Source organism: Notothenia rossii (genome assembly GCF_949606895.1).
Source record: "Notothenia rossii genome assembly, chromosome: 6".
Lineage (NCBI taxonomy): Eukaryota > Metazoa > Chordata > Actinopteri > Perciformes > Nototheniidae > Notothenia > Notothenia rossii.
In genome coordinates, this window is record NC_136909.1 from 80,899,582 (window position 1) to 80,919,878 (window position 20,297).

Consider the following 20,297-nt stretch of genomic DNA (forward strand, 5'->3'; position numbering starts at 1 on the left):
GGTGTAGTTAAAAGAGGATTTGAAGGTTCCTCCCATTGAATTCCATGTTCAAAAAAGAGTTTAAAAAGCTGAATATTTCAAAAAGTATAACATATTTTGATAGTTTGATATTTGAATGTTTTCTGTAGCTGAAAGTATGCTTAAGTTATAGAGCCAAAATAATGGTTGAAATAATAATAATAATAATAAGAAGAAGAAGAAGAAGAAGAAGAAGAAGAAGAAGAATTCAATTAATGATCAAAAACGTTTATTGTGGAATATTTCACATCATATTATATGATTAGAAACAGCCAATCAACTCAAGTGCTTTATTCAGCTGCTTCTTTTCCCTGTAAAAAAACAAACACAATATAAATACATACAGTGTATATACAAGCATTAACATCATACTCTGCATACATCTGAATGTTTTCTCTGTCGTTCATTTCATAAAGATTTGGGCTATATTTGTTCTGTCAAGACTTAAGTATTGCATTAAGAGATACTTAATTTAATTTTCATTCATAAAAGCTGAAATGTCTTTATAGTTACCTTGCCAGAGTCACGGCTCTTTGCTCTCAGTTTGTTGACCTGGGACTCTGCAATGTCAGCACGCTCCTCAGCCTCCTCCAGCTCATTTTGAACCTTCCTGCACTTGGACAGATGAGTATTGGCTTGTTCCTCCTGGAATAAGAGATACATAGTTTAAGGTACAGAAACCATCAAACACTTCAAAATATAATATAAGAATGTGATGGTAATCTTAACAATCAGCAAGATTTGCTGGTAACAATAATTTTCACATATCTACAAAACAATGTATATATTGTCCTTACCGCCTCCTCAGCCTGCCTCTTGTAGGCCTTCACCTTCATCTGCAATTTGTCAACCAGATCCTGCAGCCTGGCAACATTTTTCTTGTCCTCCTCAGTCTGTGCCAATTTAGATTTGCATGTTTAAATATTTTAAAAGGTTTCTATATTAGATGAATTGGTATTGTACATTTGAACTATGAAAGTAACCATACCTGATAGGTGAGCTCCTTAACTCTCCTCTCATATTTGCGGACACCTTTAACAGCATCCACTCCACGTCTCTGTTCAGCCTCAACCTCTGCTTCCAGCTCACGCACCTTTTGAATAACATTAAAACATTAAGTATCCAGCTTGTTTTCAAAGGTTTCTTTCAGCTATATAAATCTTAGTATGACTTTTTTTACCCTAGACTCCAGTTTCTGGAGCTGCTTCTTGCCACCCTTCATGGCCAGGTTCTCAGCCTCATCCAGACGGTGCTGCAGGTCCTTAACAGCAACCTCCAGGTTCTTCTTCATCCTCTCCAGATGAGCACTAGTATCTTGCTCCTTCTTCAGCTCCTCAGCCATCATAGCAGCCTACAGGAGACATCAAAACATGTTAATTCGAAATATAAAAAGAAAATGGCCGTTAAAAGTAAGAACACATGGCATTGAAACCTACATCAGTGATGGCCTTCTTGGCCTTCTCCTCTGCATTCCTTGCTTCCTGCACAGTGTCATCCACTTCACCCTGGACCTGGACCAGGTCTGTCTCAAGCTTCTTCTTGGTGTTCACAAGGCTTGTGTTCTAAAAGGTAAAAATATTTAGCCTCTGAAGTCATCACATGCCTAATATTCATGTTAGTTGAAATTGTATTTGATTCTTGAATTATTGAAATGATTAGGTTTGTTCACCTGAGAGTGCAGAAGTCCAACACGCTCACTGGCATCAACCAGCTCTTGCTCAGCAATTTTGCGACTTCTCTCTGTCTGTTCCAGAGCAGCTCTAAGTTCCTCAATTTCAGCCACCATAAGACCGTTTCTACGATCCACCATAGCAGCCTGCTCCTTGAAGTCCTCCTGGGCTCTGACAGCATCATCAAGGTGCAGTTGTGCATCCTAGTGAGAAAAAGATCAGACATACATGAATGCCAAAATGTAGCCCAATCTACCATAGTTGGAAAATAAACTGTTCCTTTTCTATACCTTCAGCTGTGCCTGCACATTCCTGAGCTGCTTCGTGGACTCAGCAGCCTGGCGGTTGGCATGGCTGAGCTGAATCTCCATCTCATTCAGATCTCCCTCCATCTTCTTCTTGATTCTCAGGGCATCGTTTCTGCTCCTGACCTCAGAATCCAGAGTGCTCTGCATGGAGTCAGTCACTCTCTGGCTGTTCCTCTTGATCTGTTCCATCTCTTCATCTTTCTCTGCCAGCTTCCTGTCCACCTCACCCTTAATCTGGTTGAGCTCCAGCTGGACACGCAGGATCTTAGACTCTTCATGTTCCAGAGTTCCCTAATGAAGTCAAACAATTAAACACTCATCTTTGCCTTCAAACACTGATATATTTATCAATGATTTTTAATGTTATGAACTCCCAGGAAAGAAATACCTCAGCCTCTTCAAGAGCTGTCTGGATCTCAGTCTTCTCTGTCTCCACCTGCTTCTTTGTCTTCTCCAGCTCATGGATGCTCTTGCCAGTCTCACCAATCTGTTCAGTCAGATCTGAGATCTCCTCTGCAGAAAGATACATGGGGTTTATCACATTGTTGAGCCTTAAATGGTAAAATATCAACAAAAAAAAATGTCCAACTCATGTTGAACTCTGTGACATTATGTAGAACTCACGTTGCAGATTCTTGTTTTCACGCTTCATGGTCTCCAGATGATCAAGAGCCTCCTCATAAGAGTTCTTCATCTTGAACAGTTCAGTGCTGAGAGAACGAGCCTCCTTCTGTGCTCCCTCAAGCTCTGCCTGACCCTCCTCGTACTTCTGCTTCCACTCTGCCAACACCTGGATAATACAATTCATACAGTTTATTTGGTTGTGTTAAAGTATCAGGGCAAAATAAATATTCATGTCATTGTTTGTGTGTTTTGACCAAACACAGTAAATGGTGTTACCTTGTCAAAGTTCCTCTGCTTTTTGTCCAGGTTGGCAGCAAGGCCATTGGCCCTCTCCACATCAATCATGAGGTCCTCCACCTCACTCTGGAGCCTCTGTTTGGTTTTCTCAAGAGAAGCACACTTGGAATTCACTGCCTCAATCTGTTCCTCAGCCTCCTGAAGGCGCTGGGCGAGCTTTTTCCTGTTTGAAAATGGAGGTATTTGTGGCTCAGTTAAACTCATAAAGTTACAAGTTATTTTCTAGTTATATTTGCATAACTGAAACAACTAATTACCGTATTAATTAATCTAAAGGATTGGCCTCAAAGTAAGAAGCTATACACATTTTAAAATACTAATGTTATTACCAGCAATTCAGGAATCAGTAGAGTTGTTGCTAAAATGCTACACTTCTGGCCATTTAACAGTTTTAATGTCACTCACTTGGATTCCTCAAGCTCCTCAGTGCGCTGGATAGCATCAGTTTCATACTTCGATCTCCACTGAGCCACCTCACTGTTGGCCTTGGACATTCCACGCTGCAGCTCAGCCTTGGCCTCCTGCTCCTCTTCAAACTGCTCCCTCAGCAGATCACAGTCATGGCGGGCTGATTGCAGGCCATGGGCAAGAGCATTCTTGGCCTGTTGTAAGAAATATTATTAACCTTTACACAATTTCTAAATCACAAACAAATCATACAAATATATACTATCTTAATGGTTTCTTACCTTAACCTCCTCCTCAATCTGTCTCTTCAATTCATCAATCTGCTGTGTGGAGGCCTGCTTGCCTCTGGTCAACTGAGAGACAAGAGCTTCCTTCTCTTCAACTTGACGGCTGAACTCACCTTGTTTGAAAGATATTATAATACGTTAGTTTGTGTTACGTTTCTCAATCATATACTCCACAGATGGTTCACCAAAAACATGTAGATACCATTTTCTGTCAGGAGACGTGCTTTCTGTGAACTTGTGTCATTGATTTGGCGAACGTTTTCATCATTCTTGGTCTTCAGTTCGCTAAGTTGGTCCTCAAGAGTACGGCACATCTTTTCAAGATTTCCCTAATGAGGAAGAAATCAACAAGATCAGTGATCAGATTTTATTCACAAAATAATGTACATGATGTACTATATTCATATTGGTAACATATAATATAATAAAAAAAGCATGTAATGCTAGTGTACCTTTGCCTTAGCAACATTCTCCATGTTGCTAGAGAGGTCATCAATCTCCATCTTGTATTCACTCTTTTCCTTCTCAAGCTTCTGCTTGACACGCTGGAGGTTGTCAATCTGCTCTCCCAGCTCAGCAACACTGTCAGCCTGCTTCTTGCGAAGGGCAGCAGCAGTTGCTTCATGCTGCAGAGTGGACTCCTCAAGGTCACGACGGAGCTTCTGGAACTCAGCCTCACGCTTCTTGTTCATCTCAATCTGAGCAGCGGTGGCACCTCCAGCCTCCTCCAGCCTCTCACTGATCTCCTCAAGTTCCCTGGAGAGGTCAGCTCTCTGCTTCTCAACCTTGGCACGAGCTGCACGCTCAGCCTCAATCTCCTCTTCCAGTTCCTCAATACGAGCCTGTTGAATGTAGATGGTTTCTCTTTTAGCAATCATTCACTTTATTACACATAATAACACATGTATGCAGTATTGTTAAGTGTAACACAATATCTCACCTGGAGCTCCTTGATCTTCTTCTGGAGCTGAGCACCCAGAGACTGCTCATCTTCAATCTTGCTAAGGAGCTGACTGCATTCAAAGTCCTTCCTGCGAACAAAATTGATAAAGTGCATTGAGTTCATGACATTGAACACTTCTTTAAAAAAATGTATGTTGTTTAAACAGAAAAACTAAGTTACTTTTTGAATTTCTCATCAGACTGCTGCTTGTCATTCTCAAGATCCATGACGGATTCCTGGGACAGTTTGAGATCACCCTCAAGCTTTCTCTTGGTTCTCTCCAGGTCCATACGCAGCTTCTTCTCTTGCTCCAGAGAACCCTCAAGCTAAACAAAGGTATACATTTTTAATTATCATGTTCAAGAATAATCTTGCTTAGCCAAATCAAGGGACTTTAAACTTACATCATCCACTTGCTGCTCAAGCTTGGTCTTGGCCTTGGTCAGAGTGTTGACTTTGTCTTCCTCTGCCTGCAGGTCATCAAGAGTCTGCTGATGAGACTCCTGAAGGGCTTTCTTTTCCTTGGTCAGCTTAGCAAGGCTCTCATCCTGAGAGGCCATCTCCTCGGTCAGGTTCTTCACCTAAGTGTGCAAGAAAGATTTTGTTAATACAAATAAATAATTATAATCTCACTACCTAATGGACAGATCATTGATTACAAACCTTGTTCTCAGTGGCATGTTTCTCCTTTTCCACTTTGGCCAAGGTAAGCTCCAGGTCATCAATATCCTTCTTGAGCTCAGAGCATTCATCCTCCAGCTTTCTCTTCTTGGCAGTGAGCTCAGCATTCATTTCCTCTTCATCCTCCAGTCTCTCAGTTGTCTCTTTGAGTTTGGCCTCCATCTGAATCTTACTCTTGATGAGTCCCTCACATCTCTCCTCAGCATCAGAGAGATTATCTCCTTCCTAGACCATTTTCATAAAAATACATGTTAGTTCTTATATATTCACAAACATGAAAAAGCGTATTTGTCTGACGTGTACTTACAGATGCTACTTGCAGAGCCAGATCAGTCTTCTCCCGCAGAAGGGAAACCATCTTCTCCTCCAGTTCCTTCTTCTTGGCCAGGGCAGTAGCCAGGTCAGTTGTCATTTTTTCATAGTTCTCCTTCATATTTGCCAGCTCCTTCTCAGTTTCAGCAGTCTGCAGCAGAGGCTTAATCTTGTAGTAGACCTTCATCCATGGCCAGTGTTTGACATTCATGAAGGAGCGCACGTTGTACTGGATGGTGTATATGGCTTCCCTGCACAGAGAAAAATGGTTTTAGACAATATCTTTTTTTTCTTTACACCATTGTTTAGAATTAGCAGTTTTCAACGTGCCTCCTTGCTGTCATCTTCACAAACTCCGTTCTCATGAGATAACCACGACACAAAGCCTGAGTAATTCTGACCAGGGATGCCAGTTTTTCGTCTCTCATCTCCTCAAGGGTACCCAGCAGGCCAGCCTTGAAGAACACCTGAACAAACAGAAACAAAATATGTTTTCAGAATCAGAATACCTTTTTTCGAGGAGGGGAAATATAAATGATGAATTCAATAATGAACACTTGAAACACTGTATAACAAGCAAGCAAACAAACAAAAGGAAATATGTGACTTGTATTTACATGATGGTTTTTGGTTGGATGGAATGGTTTTAAGGCCAAGTCTTAATCACTTGTTTCATCATAATCAAGGAAGTATTGTTTTTTATTTTTTATTATTTGCCGGGATGGAAAACAAGAGGCTACCAGAGTTAACCTCCTGAGGTAGTTTCATTAATTACATGTATAATACATACTACCTTAGTTACAGTAACATACAACAAATACACTGTACAGCGTCTTTGGTAAATATTCATTAGCTCAGTTATGAAGTAAATGTAAAGTACTTACCTTGGTGTGTCCAAATTTATATTCATCATGAGGAACATCAATTGACCCAAGCAGCTTCTCTGAAGCCTTCTTGTTGTCCATGAACTGACCGTCAGGGATGACACCGGCATTCAGCACCTTGTATCTATATGAAAGTGTTTATTGTCAGGAGGAGTATTACATTGTAATAATGAGAGGTTCAAATTCTATGTATAAAAACATTATACCTCTGCTTGAAATCAGCATAGAGGATCCTGCTGGGGAAACCTTTTCTGCAGATTCTAATACCCTCCAGGACACCATTACACCTGAGCTGGTGGATAACCAGGTGGTTCTCCATAAGACCTGTACAAACAAATATTATATATTTAATTATTTGAATAAATAGTAGGTATTTCTGTTGATGCAGCACAGAATTAAAAACCAAACCAGTCCTCAATACTGTTGTATATGTACCTGGAGTCTTTGACTCATTGGGAATCAGACAGCGCACAAAGTGAGGATGGGTGGCCCTCAAGTTAGTCATCAGCTTGCCCAAGTTCTCCTGTAATCCATAATGGTGTCTCATGTCATGAAATGCCACAATTGGGAGTTTTAGTTTAAACAGAGATCTATTAGATATGTTTGCTTTGAGAAAACTTACCCTGAACTGCGAGGACACAGTCTGCATAGAACCACCCTTCTTCTTGCCTCCCTTCTTAGTAGCATCTGTTGATGTTTTGTTAGAATGTCACTCAATTAGCATAAACAAGTAATAGTTGATGAGATAAAATAATATTACAAATATACATTTGATTTGTAAAAAGTATATATTATCTCTGGTTTTAAATGTATGTACTGTAGTTACTATCTTACCCTCAACTACTGGAGGATACAGCGAAACCAGCAGTTTCACTGAGGATTTCTGGTACAGCTGAATGACAGAGTCATTCAGGGGATCCTTGTTCTTGTCCAGCCAGCCAGTGATGTTGTAATCCACGGTACCAGCATAGTGCACCAGGGAGAAGTGGGCCTCAGCCTTGCCCTTTGCGGGCTTTGGCTTCTCAAATGCTCTGTTTTTGCCAAGATGCTGGTCATACAGCTTGTTCTTGAAGGATGTGTCTGAGGCCTTGGGGAACATGCACTCCTCTTCAAGGATGGAGAAGATGCCCATGGGCTTGAAAAGGTTGAAAGAGGAATATCATTTAGTGATATATTATAACAAATAAAAAAACGTTTACATATGATGTATGATATAATAAATGAAGTGTTTACCCTTTCAATCAGCTCAATGCAGGCAGCCAAGTCCATACCAAAGTCAATGAACTCCCAGATAATACCCTCCTTCTTGTACTCCTCTTGCTCCAGGACGAACATGGTGTGGTTGAAGAACTGTTGCAGTTTCTCATTTGTGAAGTTGATGCACAGCTGCTCCAATGTATTGAACTGCAAAAGGACATATCATCTTCATAATCTCTCACAAGGCATTAAGAACTATTATTTATTGAAAAGCATCAACTGCTAACTGTTCAAACTCTGGCTTACATCAAAGATTTCAAAGCCAGCAATATCCAGCACACCAATGTAGAACTGTCTAGGTTGTTTGGTGTCCAACATATGGTTGATACGGATGACCATCCACAAGAACATCCTCTCATAGATAGACTTGGCCAGGGCAGGCACTGAGTTCATGACCTTGAAGAAAAAAAGTGATGTGATTTTATTTTTGACATATACAACTGGTATATTATATTATTTTCAAGATACATGCCACTAAAATTCCAAAACTAAAATTGAATCAAAGATCGCCCTTGAATTTAAAATTCTGTTAGAACTCATTGACAGAAGTCCAACAAATGCCAACTGACATTGCATATCTTTTTCCTAATGAAATCTGTACTACATTTTTTGTTTATAAACAGTCGAATGTTGGATATTGATCATCATTGTTTACCTGAGGTACAGTCTGTCCCTTGGTGACATACTCATTTCCGACCTTCACTCTAGGATAGCACAGACCCTTCAGCATGTCAGCGGAGTTCAGACCCAGCAAATAAGCAACCTTGTCAGCATCTGAAAATAATTCAGAAATGTCCATCATAATTTGTGAAGAACACAATGTTATCAAGAAATGTATCAATGTTGTTGCCAAGCTCTAAGCTTTGAGCTAAGATTAAATACTCACCGTCTGTGCCATCAGGCTCAGCCTGCTCCTCACGCTGCTTTTGCTTGAACTTCATGTTACCATGGTGAAGCACAGCACCGGTCATCTTGTAAATGCTCATCTTCTCTTCATTATTGAAGCCCAGGATATCAATAGCATTCTGATGTCAAGAGACACAAAAAACACAATTGTTCAAGCAAAAGTTCTTAAAAGAGTTGTAATGATGTTGCATTTGTTTCACAAAGTCTATTTAAATATGTTGAATTTGAAAATTACTCACATCCGTGGCTTCCAGCTCCACTTTGTCATCAATGCTGGCCACAACGATCTTACCCATGCTACACATGGGGAAGTCGTAGGGGTTGGTTGTGAGGAGTGCCAGTTCTAGAATCCCAAAAAGATAAACATGTCAGTAGATATTTTTTATAAATGTAAAAGTCTAATAAGGTTGAAACAATTGCAATATCTAATTCTCCTTACCAAGGAGCTCTGGCTTGTGTCCGGTCATCATCTGGTAGAAGATATGGTAGCCTCTCTCTTCCTCAAGCTGGAATGTCACTCTAGACTTCTCCAGCAGATCTACAAGTTTTGATCATGTCAGTGCCAGGCTAAATCTGACTTACAGTAGCTTGTATACACTATAAGGATTGTTACTTACAAGTCTCAATATCAGCACTAGCCAGTTTGCCAGCTGTGTTGAAATGGATTCTGATGAATTTACCCTGTTTGAAATAACATAATCATTAATGTCCCTCCACATGTGCAATGTAACAATGCTTCTCTCGTGTGTAGAAACTGTTCCATACTTACAAAACGAGAAGAGTTGTCATTCCTCACAGTTTTGGCGTTACCATAAGACTCAAGCAATGGATTGGCTGCAATAATCTGATCCTCAAGTGACCCCTAAAATCCAGGTTAAGAATAGCTGTCAGGAAACGACTTCATTTGTTCATCCCTGAAAAAACTTCTAAAGATAAAGAATCTGAATCGTCATCATCATAGAGTAACATACCTTTGATGTGTCTCTCTTGGGTCCAGAAACTGAGATTGTTGCAAAGTACTGGATGACACGCTTGGTGTTCACAGTCTTTCCAGCACCAGATTCTCCACTAGGTAGAGACAGAGATTATTAAGAACGTGACCAATATGTTTGATTTATCTTAATTAAAACAGAATTGGTAAAATTGTAAATGTTACAAACTTACGTGATCAAGACAGACTGGTTTTCCCTATCTGTAAAAGTAAAAAAAACATAAACCAATCAAGTACATGTTAAAACAGAAACCCTATACTGATGCGTTTTAAATGAGTGGTAATGACTTACCAGTAGCCATGAACTGATAAGCGTTGTCAGAGACAGAGAAGATGTGGGGTGGAGCCTCCATACGCTTCTTGCCTCTGTAGGCACTTACACATTCAGCATCGTATACTGGGAGCCACTTGTAGGGGTTCACAGTGGCACAGAACAACCCAGAGTAGGTCTAAAATATATCATAGAGAATTTAAATGTAACTTCATGTTTTCACCAAACATTTTTCAATCTCATTAGGCAATTAGTCTTACGTAGATCATCCATGCTGCATAACGCTCTTTGAGGTTATACAGCACAGAGGCTTCATTGAGATGGGTCATCATGGCCATGTCCTCAATCTTGTCATACTTGGGAGGGTTCAATGGGAAGACTGCATCTTCTTTCACCTCCTTCTCCTAGAACAGGAAATGTGTTACATGAGAAATGATCAAATTGAATTCCTTGTACACACTGATTTAATTATACGAACCTCCTCAGTCTCCAGTATTTTGACAGTGACTTTGCCACCATCTTTCTTGAGGATTGTTGCCTTCACGTACAGCTCCTTGACATCAGACACAAAGCAAGCACTCTTGGCATCAAATGGTGCGTTTTGAGCCTCAAGTCTTTCCCTCTCTGGCTTACGAAGGTAAATGGCAGCCTTGCCATACAAGGCCATCTCCGCGTCGGTACTCATGGTGGCAGTTTATTTCTGTGAAGTACACACAAGCAAGATAAATCTTATTAATCTTACTTATTTTAATGTTTTCAATCAATTTGATTTAACAGCCCAGAATGTCCGTCATCAATGAAAAATAAACATATCCCCATTAAATCGAATTGTCCTTGAAATTGAAATGGAAGGATTCAAATCAAATTCTCGTTGAATCGTCACACAAATGTGCACAGCACCACACTCAGTGAAATGTAGTCTTTAAATTTAACCCATCCTAGTATTAGAAGCAGTGGGCAGATACTATACAGGGCCCAGGAAGCAGTGTAGGGGTCAGCTGCTTTGCTCTCAGAGGTAGGAAGTAAACTGAAATGTGGATTGGTAACAGTCCACACTTCAATTATCTTCCTGTTTACCGCTACCAGAACACATTCCAGTATGGAGTTAAAAGTAATTAGCTCATTGACCAACTTAGATTTACGGAATAAAATATATTTACAAATGTAATATAGTCAAAAATATGTTCATACCTGTTCCACTCTTATTGAAAAGTCCGAAATATTCCACAATCCTGTTGAGAAGATATCATATTGGTTTTAAATCAACAAAATTGTTCATGATATTTTTTACAATGAATTTATATTTTAAACAAATTGAGCAAATACAGAATGCATTGAAAAGCTTTTCACCAGAAGATAAGCCTACCACAAGCTGAAGTCTCCAAAGGTCTTCCACCACACTACTCTGTCCTGTTGTTCCCCCTTATATACGATCTGGATTGCTTACGCAGCAAGGTTAAATCTGAGCCCTTGCCAAATATGGCCCCTTCCCAAATATATAAAACAGGTGTTCCAAAAGGCAACCTGTATTGGCCACTTGCCTGTACAGGTTGCATTTTCGATTTCATCCAGTAGGGCTAGTAGAGTAGGTCTAGTAAGTAGGGCTAGTAACTCATTTCTGTAAGTCTACTTCTATATTTTCTATTCCTATTAAACATACACACATTTGTATACATTTATGATAAATCACAATTCTATGGATTCAATTATTCACATATTAATTTAACTATTTATAATTGTATATATTTATCTTTACTTAAAATACAAAATCAATGTTTATGTACTAATTTATTCAAGCAATGACTTATATAATTAGGCTACATATTAAACTAGAAAATGCATTTCCTGCTGAAAATGCGTGTGAATGCTGTAAACTGTGAACATTGTTGCTGAATTTAGCTGAAAATGCAGAAAAAGCTGAATAAGTTATTTGAATCAGGAGAAACGGTTTTGATGTAAGAATACATATTTATTGCCGAGATACACAAATGAATGTAATGGTGATGTTGGCGATAAGGCCCCGTTGTGCCGTTTAAACCAATTATTGAAATGTATGAAACCACATCATGTAGGCCTAAATTCCGCACACACTGCTTCCCTGCAGCGAGGCTCCCCCCCGCCCTCCTGTTGACAGTTCACCAGCGTCAAGCTCTTCACCCTCCCCCCCCCTGTTGACAGTTCACGAATGACGAGCTCTTCAACCCCCCCCGTTGACAGTTCACGCACCCCCCTCCCGTTGACAGTTCACGGTCAATAGATCTCTCGGTCTGGCGCCATGACATATGCATATAAAACACTTACCTGGCTCAGTTTACGATTAAATATGCTCTAATTAAAATATATTCAAATACAACTCTGCAGGTTGGAAACAGACACACACACACACACACACAAACACACACACACACACACACACACACACACACACACACACACACACACACACACATACACACAAACACACACACACAAACAAAACATAACCTATTTGAAATATAAACCGCTTGATGAAGGTAAATGGGCGAGATAGAGAGAGAGAGGGTGACAAAGTAGACTTTATTGATAATCCACTGTTAATACCAGAACAGAAGGTGGGATAAAGCAAAGCAACTGACCAGAGTGAAAACAAAACAGCAAATAAAACAATGCAGAACAGATGAGAGTATCAGAGTATCACACTTTAAATACCACGATATATTCAAACTGTTATCTAGAATAAAAAAGACACAGATATGTCGTACAATGAATTGGGTCACACTGTTATATCTTTATCCTCTAATTCTCTTTAGATGCAGATCAAGTCTTCTTTAAACCATAAAATGTTAACTACGATAGTACTAATTGGGTATCTAGCTTTATTGAAAAAGGGCATTAAATCCATAATTTGAAGGTGTGTATGTAAAGTGCTGTGTGGCCATAGTCTTGTTTGAAAAAGTGTTTGGATAACCATTTTGCCCATAAAACATCTCCACTGGATTTCTGGACTGAATTTTAATAAACCATGAATGTAATCCAATCCAATCCAACTTTATTATAGCACATTTAAAAACAACAGAGTTGACCAAAGTGCTGTACATCAATAAATATATAAAAAGCAGCATAAATACATTTAGACAACACCGATAGGACAACAAATAAATGTGAAAGCACGAACAATAAAACTATACTTATAGCCACAGACTGAAAAACGCTCATACACAATGTAAAAACATTTAGAAAGACAACAAAATGGAAAACCCCAATGTAGAAAACACAGACTGACATGTCTTATAGGGAACATTGTATAATGTACGTCATACATGCACTAATGATTTACCCTTTTCCAATGGTTGTTAAATGTGTTAATAGTTGCACTAAGTACTGCAAAGCACCTTGAAGAGACCAAGCAGCAGGAAACAGAATGACAGAGATAATTAGAGAGTGTGTTGAAGGCTTTTCCCAGCGGACTTGTTTCCGTGTCATCTGAACCTGACGTGGATTGATACAGTAACTCCCTGCTGTCCCCTCTCTTCACCCTCCTCCTTCCTCACACGGACAGCAGGAGAGGGGGGGGGGGGGGGGGGGGGGGATGACACCACTCAGGCAGGCTTGGAATTTCGGGGCAAGGCCATTTCGGTCTTCGGTGTCACAATTTTGTTTAGGGCACGAACACCAAATGCCAGGGCACAAAGGCCATTGAGGGATTTGGATTTGGAGCTTACAAATACATGACTTTGTTTTCTGATAAGAAAAACACACAAATAATATGGAAAACAAATCACTTTTTTAATATCAATAATGTCCAACATTATAATCATAGGCCTATGACTCCTTAGTATTACCATATATAAAATAAAATACTCTACTTTGAATAATTAGTGTTTGGTACGTTTTCCATATAATAAATCTCCCATTAACAAATTCGAAATCAAATCTAAAAATCAAAAATTCTATTAATATGTAACAAATATATTCAATTTCAGAGCAGAAGAAACAGCCTTCAAGGGTCAAACTCTGCACATACATCATTCAGCAGTGCACAGTGAAGCTCCAACATTTAACTGTATAAACAAGCAATACTTTGAAATGCGTATTACAATTAAATCACGGTAAAATATGCTAATTGTGTTGTAGTCTACCACAGTATGTACATGGGTATAAGCCCGCCCCCTCTCCAACGCGTCCTGTTTGAATGACAGGAGTAAACACATCTGACGGCCGCATTGAAACTCCAGCGATTAGAGCAATGCGAATATTCACATCGCGTCCGTTGTGAACGCAGCATAATGCAGTTCAGAGACCAGTACACTGCTCTGACGCTTTTAAAGCAACTTCGAGATTTTAACAGTGTGAGGGGCACAAAGGCCATGGTGGCCATAGGACGTGCAATTATTTGCGGGGCCTCACGGCCAGACAGAAGGGCCGTCAGAAGGGCCGTCATGGCCGCCGTGAAAATCCTTCCCTGCACTCAGGGCACTCAAATCCTTCAAATTCAAAGGTTTTATTGTCATATGCACAAAGCTACAGTGTAGAAATTGCAATGAAATTATCCTGATACTGTATGAGCTCCTCCAACAATGCAACATATATAAGAAAATACAAAATAAAAAGTAATGCAAAAAGTCTATATACATGTCAATAGAATATGGGATATGTACAAGAACAGAATATGAAATTAAATAATGTAAATTAAGACAAAATATAATTCCTGGCTTTCCTTTAATCCAGTGGTTCTCAAAGTGGGGGGCATTTGAATTTGAAAAATTATTGTTTCAAAAAGAATATGATGCAGTACAGTACTATTACGTCTGGGTCTCTGTGTTTCATTAAAGCTTGGCTCCGTATGTGTGGAACGAGCCATTTTGTGTGCGCGAGCGAGAGAGAAAGAGAGAGAGCGAGAGAGCGCACCGGTACCGGAGATCGTTGTTGTTAGCTTCTGGTGCTAGCGAGCTACGCAAACGAATATAAGGAGTTTTTTCAACAACAAAGTGGAGGGGAGTCCTCTCCTGTCAGACTGAGAGATGCAGTGAGCTAAAGGACTCTCTCAGTGTTATCTCAGTGGGTCTCAAATGTTTTGGTCACCATTAATGTAAACAATTATTTCTGAGGCACACGTTTATATGATCATTATAGTTATAAAAAATAAGAGAATAAATGAAAAACAGGTATGAAATAGTATATGACAGTAAAACAAGAATAAAGTTTAAAAGGGTGATTTGTAAAATATCCCTAAAGAAAAAGTAAATCTGTTAACAGTTCTGTTTCAAATGGGTGTTGATGAGAGATGTATCCATAGATCTCTTCATTTTGCTATCAAAGTGCACCAGATTGATGCTTTTAACTTCAATATTTAAAAATAAATCCACTGCTTACACCTATATGCCGTGAGCTGATTATCGAGCCTTCATTGTAACAGTCGCGGGTACCCTGTGTGTGTGCGTGGAGATTGTTGCAGTAGAATATTCAACTGTAGCGACCGGTACATTAATGGGAAACCCTAAATGTTTGAGCACCCTCTATGAAACGTCAAGCTCCCCCACAGCAGCCCCAAAATAAATCTCTGGCGCCGCCACTGAGCCTGACTATTTGTGTTGGGGGGGCCCAACTTTTTTTTTCTCCAAAGGGGGGGCCTGACAGAAAAAGTTTGAGAACCACTGCTTTTCCGTGTTTCAGTAGATGTGTGTGGGAATACGTCCAGTAGTGGTCTGATTAAAAAACATGAACCCAGCACATATGCTTCCATTGGCTGCATGCATATTCTAATTCAGAAAATATTAAAATATTAAAGGTTGATGCATCATAGAAAAATGTACATAATAATAATAATAATACATAATATTTATATAGCGCTTTTCACGAAACCCAAGGTCGCTTTACAAGTCGGGTAGGGGGGAGGAGTAGGGGAAAAGAGGCAGACAGGTTAGGGGGGGGGGGGGGGGCAAGCAAGTAGCGGAAAAATAGGGGGGGTCCGAAAACCAGTCAGTATCTGGTGTGAGCGTTAGGATTAGGGTTAGGATTAGGGTTAGGGTTCGGGTAATGTTGTGAATCGAGTGGCCCATGGTGGTGGTGGGGTTATGGTATGGGCAGGCGTATGTTATGGACGACGAACACAGGCCACTCGATTCACAACATTACCCTAACCCTAACCCTAACCCTAACCCTAATCCTAACGCTCACACCAGATACTGACTGGTTTTCGGACCCCCCCAGACCCCCCCAATAAAGCAAAAATGCATGTTTAAGGGTGGCCTTTTATTGTGGCCAGCCTAAGGCACACCTGTGAAATAATCATGCTGTCTAATCAGCATCTTGATATGCCACACCTGTGAGGTGGGATGGATTATCTCGGCAAAGGAGAAGTGCTCACTATCACAGATTTTTTCAGATTTATGAACAATATTTGAGAGAAATGGTTATTTTGTGTATATAGAAAATGTTTTAGATCTTTGAGTTCATCTCATGAAAAATGGGAGCAAAAACAAAAGTGTTGCGTTTATATTTTTGTTCTGTGTATATAGTGGGGAAAGCCTTGTTGAAAAGGTGCGTTTTGAGGGCTTTTTTTAAAGTGTCCAATGTTGGGGCGCTGCGGATTTCGGGGGGAGGGAGAGAGTTCCAGAGGGTGGGGGATGCTACACTGAAAGCTCTGTCACCGAAAGTCCGCAACCTGGTGCGGGGGGTAGAGAGGAGATCCTGTCCAGACGATCGTAGCTTCCGGGATGGAGTGTGGTGGCGGAGAAGGTCAGACAGGTATTGGGGGGCGAGGGCATGGAGGGATTTGTACGTCAGAAGAAGGAGTTTATACGTGATACGGTGCTTGACTGGGAGCCAGTGGAGGTGGATGAGGGTGGGGGTGATGTGCTGCCAGGGCATGGTGTGAGTGAGCACCCTGGCAGCCGAGTTCTGCACATACTGGAGCCTGTCCAGGGCTTTACTGGGAACCCCGAACAGGACTCCGTTGCAGTAGTCCAACCGGGAGGAGACGAAGGCATGGATGAGGGTCTCGGCCACGGAATCGGAGAGTGATGGTCGTAGACGGGAGATGTTCCTGAGGTGATAGAAGGCAGACTTGGTGACGGATTTGATATGTGACTGAAATGAGAGAGTTGAGTCAAGGATGACACCCAGGTTACGGACTTCGGGAGACGGGGAGATGGAACAGCCGTCAATGTGGAGGAGGAGATCCCCAACCATCCGGAGCAGTGCCTTGGGGGCCACGACCATGAGCTCAGTCTTCTTACTGTTGAGTTTGAGTAGATTTGCTGTCATCCAGGTTTTTATGGCATGGAGACAATTGACCAGAGACTGTGGAGGGAGCTGGGCAGATGACTATAGTAGTTTCCCAGTTAGACATTTTTGGTTCTAAAAACATTCTGAGAATGTTACCATTCACTGTTCTAGGAATGTTTTCAGCGGGAAGTTTTCTTTTGGTTCCCAGAATGTTCTTCTGAAAGGTAGGATAACGTTCTCTAAAAATATTCTTAAAATGTTTGGTGATAACTTTCTTAAGATGTTTTTGATAACCTTCTTAAGATGTTTTTGATAACATTGTTCAAACATTATTCCCTAATATTCTTAAAAGGTTTTCAGCTGGACGTTTTTTTTGGTTCCCAGAATGTTCTTCTGAAAGGTAGGATAACGTTCTCTAAAAATATTCTTAAAATGTTTGGTGATAACCTTCTTAAGATGTTTTTGATAACATTGTTAGAACATTATGACATTCTGTTCTTAAAACATCTTCAGCGGGACGTTTTATTTTGGTTCCCAAAATGTTCTTCTGAAAGGTAGGATAACTTTCTCTAAAAACATTCTTAAAATGCTTGGTGATAACTTTTTCTAAATGTTTTTGATAACATTATTAGAACATTATGCCCTACTATTCTTAAAACGTTTTCAGCTGCAAGTTAGATTTTTTTCATGTTGCCAGAATGTTATTAATTTAGAATAGGATAACATGCTTTATCATTTCGATTTATTAGAAGTCTTTTTTTTTTTTTTTATGCAACCAGCAGCTAGTACAAGTCACTGTCTGTGTCACATGTACTGGAGGGGACCCAGAATCAGACTCGGAATCAGCTGGTGAAAGTAACATTTGTTTATTAGAAAAGGGGAGCTGGGAGTGGAGGTTGGTTATGGCGGCACTGGGAAACAGTTGTTCCAGGGTGGGTAGAGAGGCCTGGCTGGTCTTGGGAGTGTGGAAGGCCTTCGATTCCTCATGGGAGAGACATAAAAATGAGTGTGAGGCAAAAGCAGGCAAAGTTGTCAATGAATATGCTGGCAAAAAGCTAGAGTGGCACGCAACAAACCGTTCACGGCAGCAATCCGGCAGGGAATGAGTGCAGGCTGCAGGCTTTCATAGTGTGGCTGATGAGCAGGTTGCAGGTGTTGTTGATTGAAGATTGCTCCCGCCTCCCAGCCATGTAGAGCAGACCAGCAGGCAGGGGCGGGGGGGGGAGAGAGAGAGAGACACAATAGAAACAAACATATACAAACACTAACAGGGGTTTCAGGGACGGGCAGTGACAGTCGGTCCGTTCTACTATATGTCTGTCGGTCTCAAATCTAAAGGGTACAATAATGATTTTTATCCAGTATGCATAAACAGCGGACACTGTTTATACGCAGCCCTCACAAACCACACACGGCCAGATAGCTTATCCAACAGTTAGAACCTACATACGAGACACAACCTTTATAGTCAGAAAAAAAATTGTGATTATTTTCTGATATCTTACACATATGATATTATGAATACTGTGGGCCTACATACCTTTGTGTGATTATAAGTGCATGAGAGTGAATATTGGCATGCAAATTCATTTTTATAAGTCCTATTTATTGTCTCAATGCACTCATACATCTTAAGAAAGTTATCACCAAAAATGTTAAGAATGTTTTTAAAGAACGTTATCCTACCTTTCAGAAGAACATTCTGGGAACCAATATAAAACGTCCCGCTGAAAACGTTTTAACAACAGTAGGGCATAATGTTCTAAAAATGTTATCAAAAACATCTTTAGTACCAGGGCACTGCCGCAACATCTTGAAGGAAACAGTGTCTGAGGGCATGTTCATTTAATAAACTATGAATGTTTTATATCAATGTAACGGGAAGAAACTCATCTAACTGATCTTTTTTTTTTTTCAAAAAACCCCCCCACAATGGTAACGCTGAGCCTCTGAATTAGCAACGAGCAAAAACTGCTAACAGATGACTGCACTGCAATTCACTCACAAAACCTTATTATTTATATTTGCTGCACATCTCAACCCATCGTTTGACATCGTGAGGCGACACAGAATGGAAGGGTACCCTTCATTATCACTCAATTATACGAACTCGCGAAGATAATAACAAGAACAGACATCAAAACATGTGGCGCTAGGTAGCTAAAAACGCTAACATGGCTCACCTGTGTCGTAGTCTGGTCAAAAGTGGTCTTCAATGGCATTAAAACGATAAAAACGCTGCTGAAGTTAATCCATAGGTAAATCCAAGGTATCTGTGTCCCTTTGAAATGATTTCTGATAAACCATAAGCAATAAACCTGCGTTTCCGTTTCTAGAAGTCAGAGCTAGAGACAGCTTCACTCTGGTGCAAAACTGCGCGAAGCCCACACCTTTTTGTTTTAGACTGTGTGTGAGTGGGGAGATTCCCCTTCAATTCTATTGGCTCTAACGGTCAGAAAGAGATGTCAATCACCAACATCGACCAATGGGTTAGAGAGAAACGGTAAAACCCCCATTTCCACCCAAATCACCTCAGAGGTGGAGTTTTTTTTGCTAAACCTCTCTAAAAAGGTCAAATGTCACTTGTTTTGCATCGATCTTGATACAGGGTACTTATTATATGTTGTACTTTGGATTCCTAAAGCTTTTAGTCTACCTTACCATCATCCAAGGGTAGTTTTCACTATAAGTAAAAAATAATCTTTGGACTGACACTATATCATGTTCAATCTGAATTTTCTTTAAAATAAAAAACATCTATATTGATTCTGACTCTTCTACATCCAACTCACAGGTTTATCATTACTTTGAGAGAAAGGATTATTAATTTAACCCTTTTAGAAGGGAAGATATGGTTATTTGTTCTGGGAATGTCATTTTCGAGCCTGAGACCTGTACAACAGGCTCAGGGCTAAACTGGTTAAGAAGGTTATCAAACACATCTTAAGAAGGTTACCAAAAACATCTTCAGAAGGTTGTCAACAAACATTTCAAGAATGTTTTTAAAGAACGTTATCCTACCTTTCAGAAGAACATTTTGGGAACCAAAATAAAACGTCCTGCTGAAAACATTCCTAGAACAATGAATGGTAACATTCTCAGAATTTTTTGAGAACCAAAAATGTCTAGCTGGGAACTCAAACATGCCACTGCAAACATGCAATAATCTGCTTACAGCTCATCATGAATTAAGTGCTTGTTTGTTTTTTTCAAAAGGAAAATATGGTGACATCA

General features: G+C 40.1%; 1 protein-coding gene across 1 annotated transcript; it reads right to left on the reverse strand.

Annotated features, from left to right (window-relative positions):
* Positions 1–230: 230 nt before the first annotated feature.
* Positions 231–10,557, reverse strand: LOC307043091 (myosin heavy chain, fast skeletal muscle-like). The gene is made up of 39 exons (XM_079687325.1): positions 10,336–10,557; positions 10,118–10,261; positions 9,879–10,035; positions 9,760–9,787; positions 9,567–9,663; positions 9,365–9,457; positions 9,213–9,276; positions 9,035–9,133; positions 8,835–8,938; positions 8,576–8,714; positions 8,345–8,463; positions 7,936–8,085; positions 7,666–7,836; positions 7,267–7,567; positions 7,055–7,119; positions 6,868–6,955; positions 6,639–6,756; positions 6,433–6,556; positions 5,879–6,015; positions 5,544–5,799; positions 5,219–5,461; positions 4,960–5,136; positions 4,736–4,881; positions 4,553–4,643; positions 4,065–4,454; positions 3,815–3,941; positions 3,607–3,725; positions 3,323–3,519; positions 2,897–3,080; positions 2,621–2,786; positions 2,385–2,509; positions 1,979–2,287; positions 1,688–1,891; positions 1,455–1,580; positions 1,199–1,369; positions 1,007–1,111; positions 816–911; positions 532–663; positions 231–329 (listed from the first exon to the last, which is right to left on the reverse strand). Exons 1-39 carry the CDS (start codon positions 10,540–10,542, stop codon positions 309–311), a joined length of 5,790 nt encoding a protein of 1,929 aa, XP_079543451.1. The 5' UTR covers positions 10,543–10,557; the 3' UTR covers positions 231–308.
* Between the last annotated feature and the right edge of the window lie 9,740 nt (positions 10,558–20,297).

What these genes read in the sequence shown, in the direction of transcription:
- LOC307043091 (XM_079687325.1), bottom strand. Translation starts at nt 10,542, where the DNA reads ATGAGTACCGACGCGGAGATGGCCTTGTATGGCAAGGCTGCCATTTAC. An exon ending in ATGACAACTCTTCTCGTTTT is followed by an intron (nt 9,277 to 9,364) that starts GTAAGTATGGAA and finishes TATTTCAAACAG; the next exon opens with GGTAAATTCATCAGAATCCA. An exon ending in TGAAAACAAGAATCTGCAAC is followed by an intron (nt 2,510 to 2,620) that starts GTGAGTTCTACA and finishes ATCTTTCTGCAG; the next exon opens with AGGAGATCTCAGATCTGACT.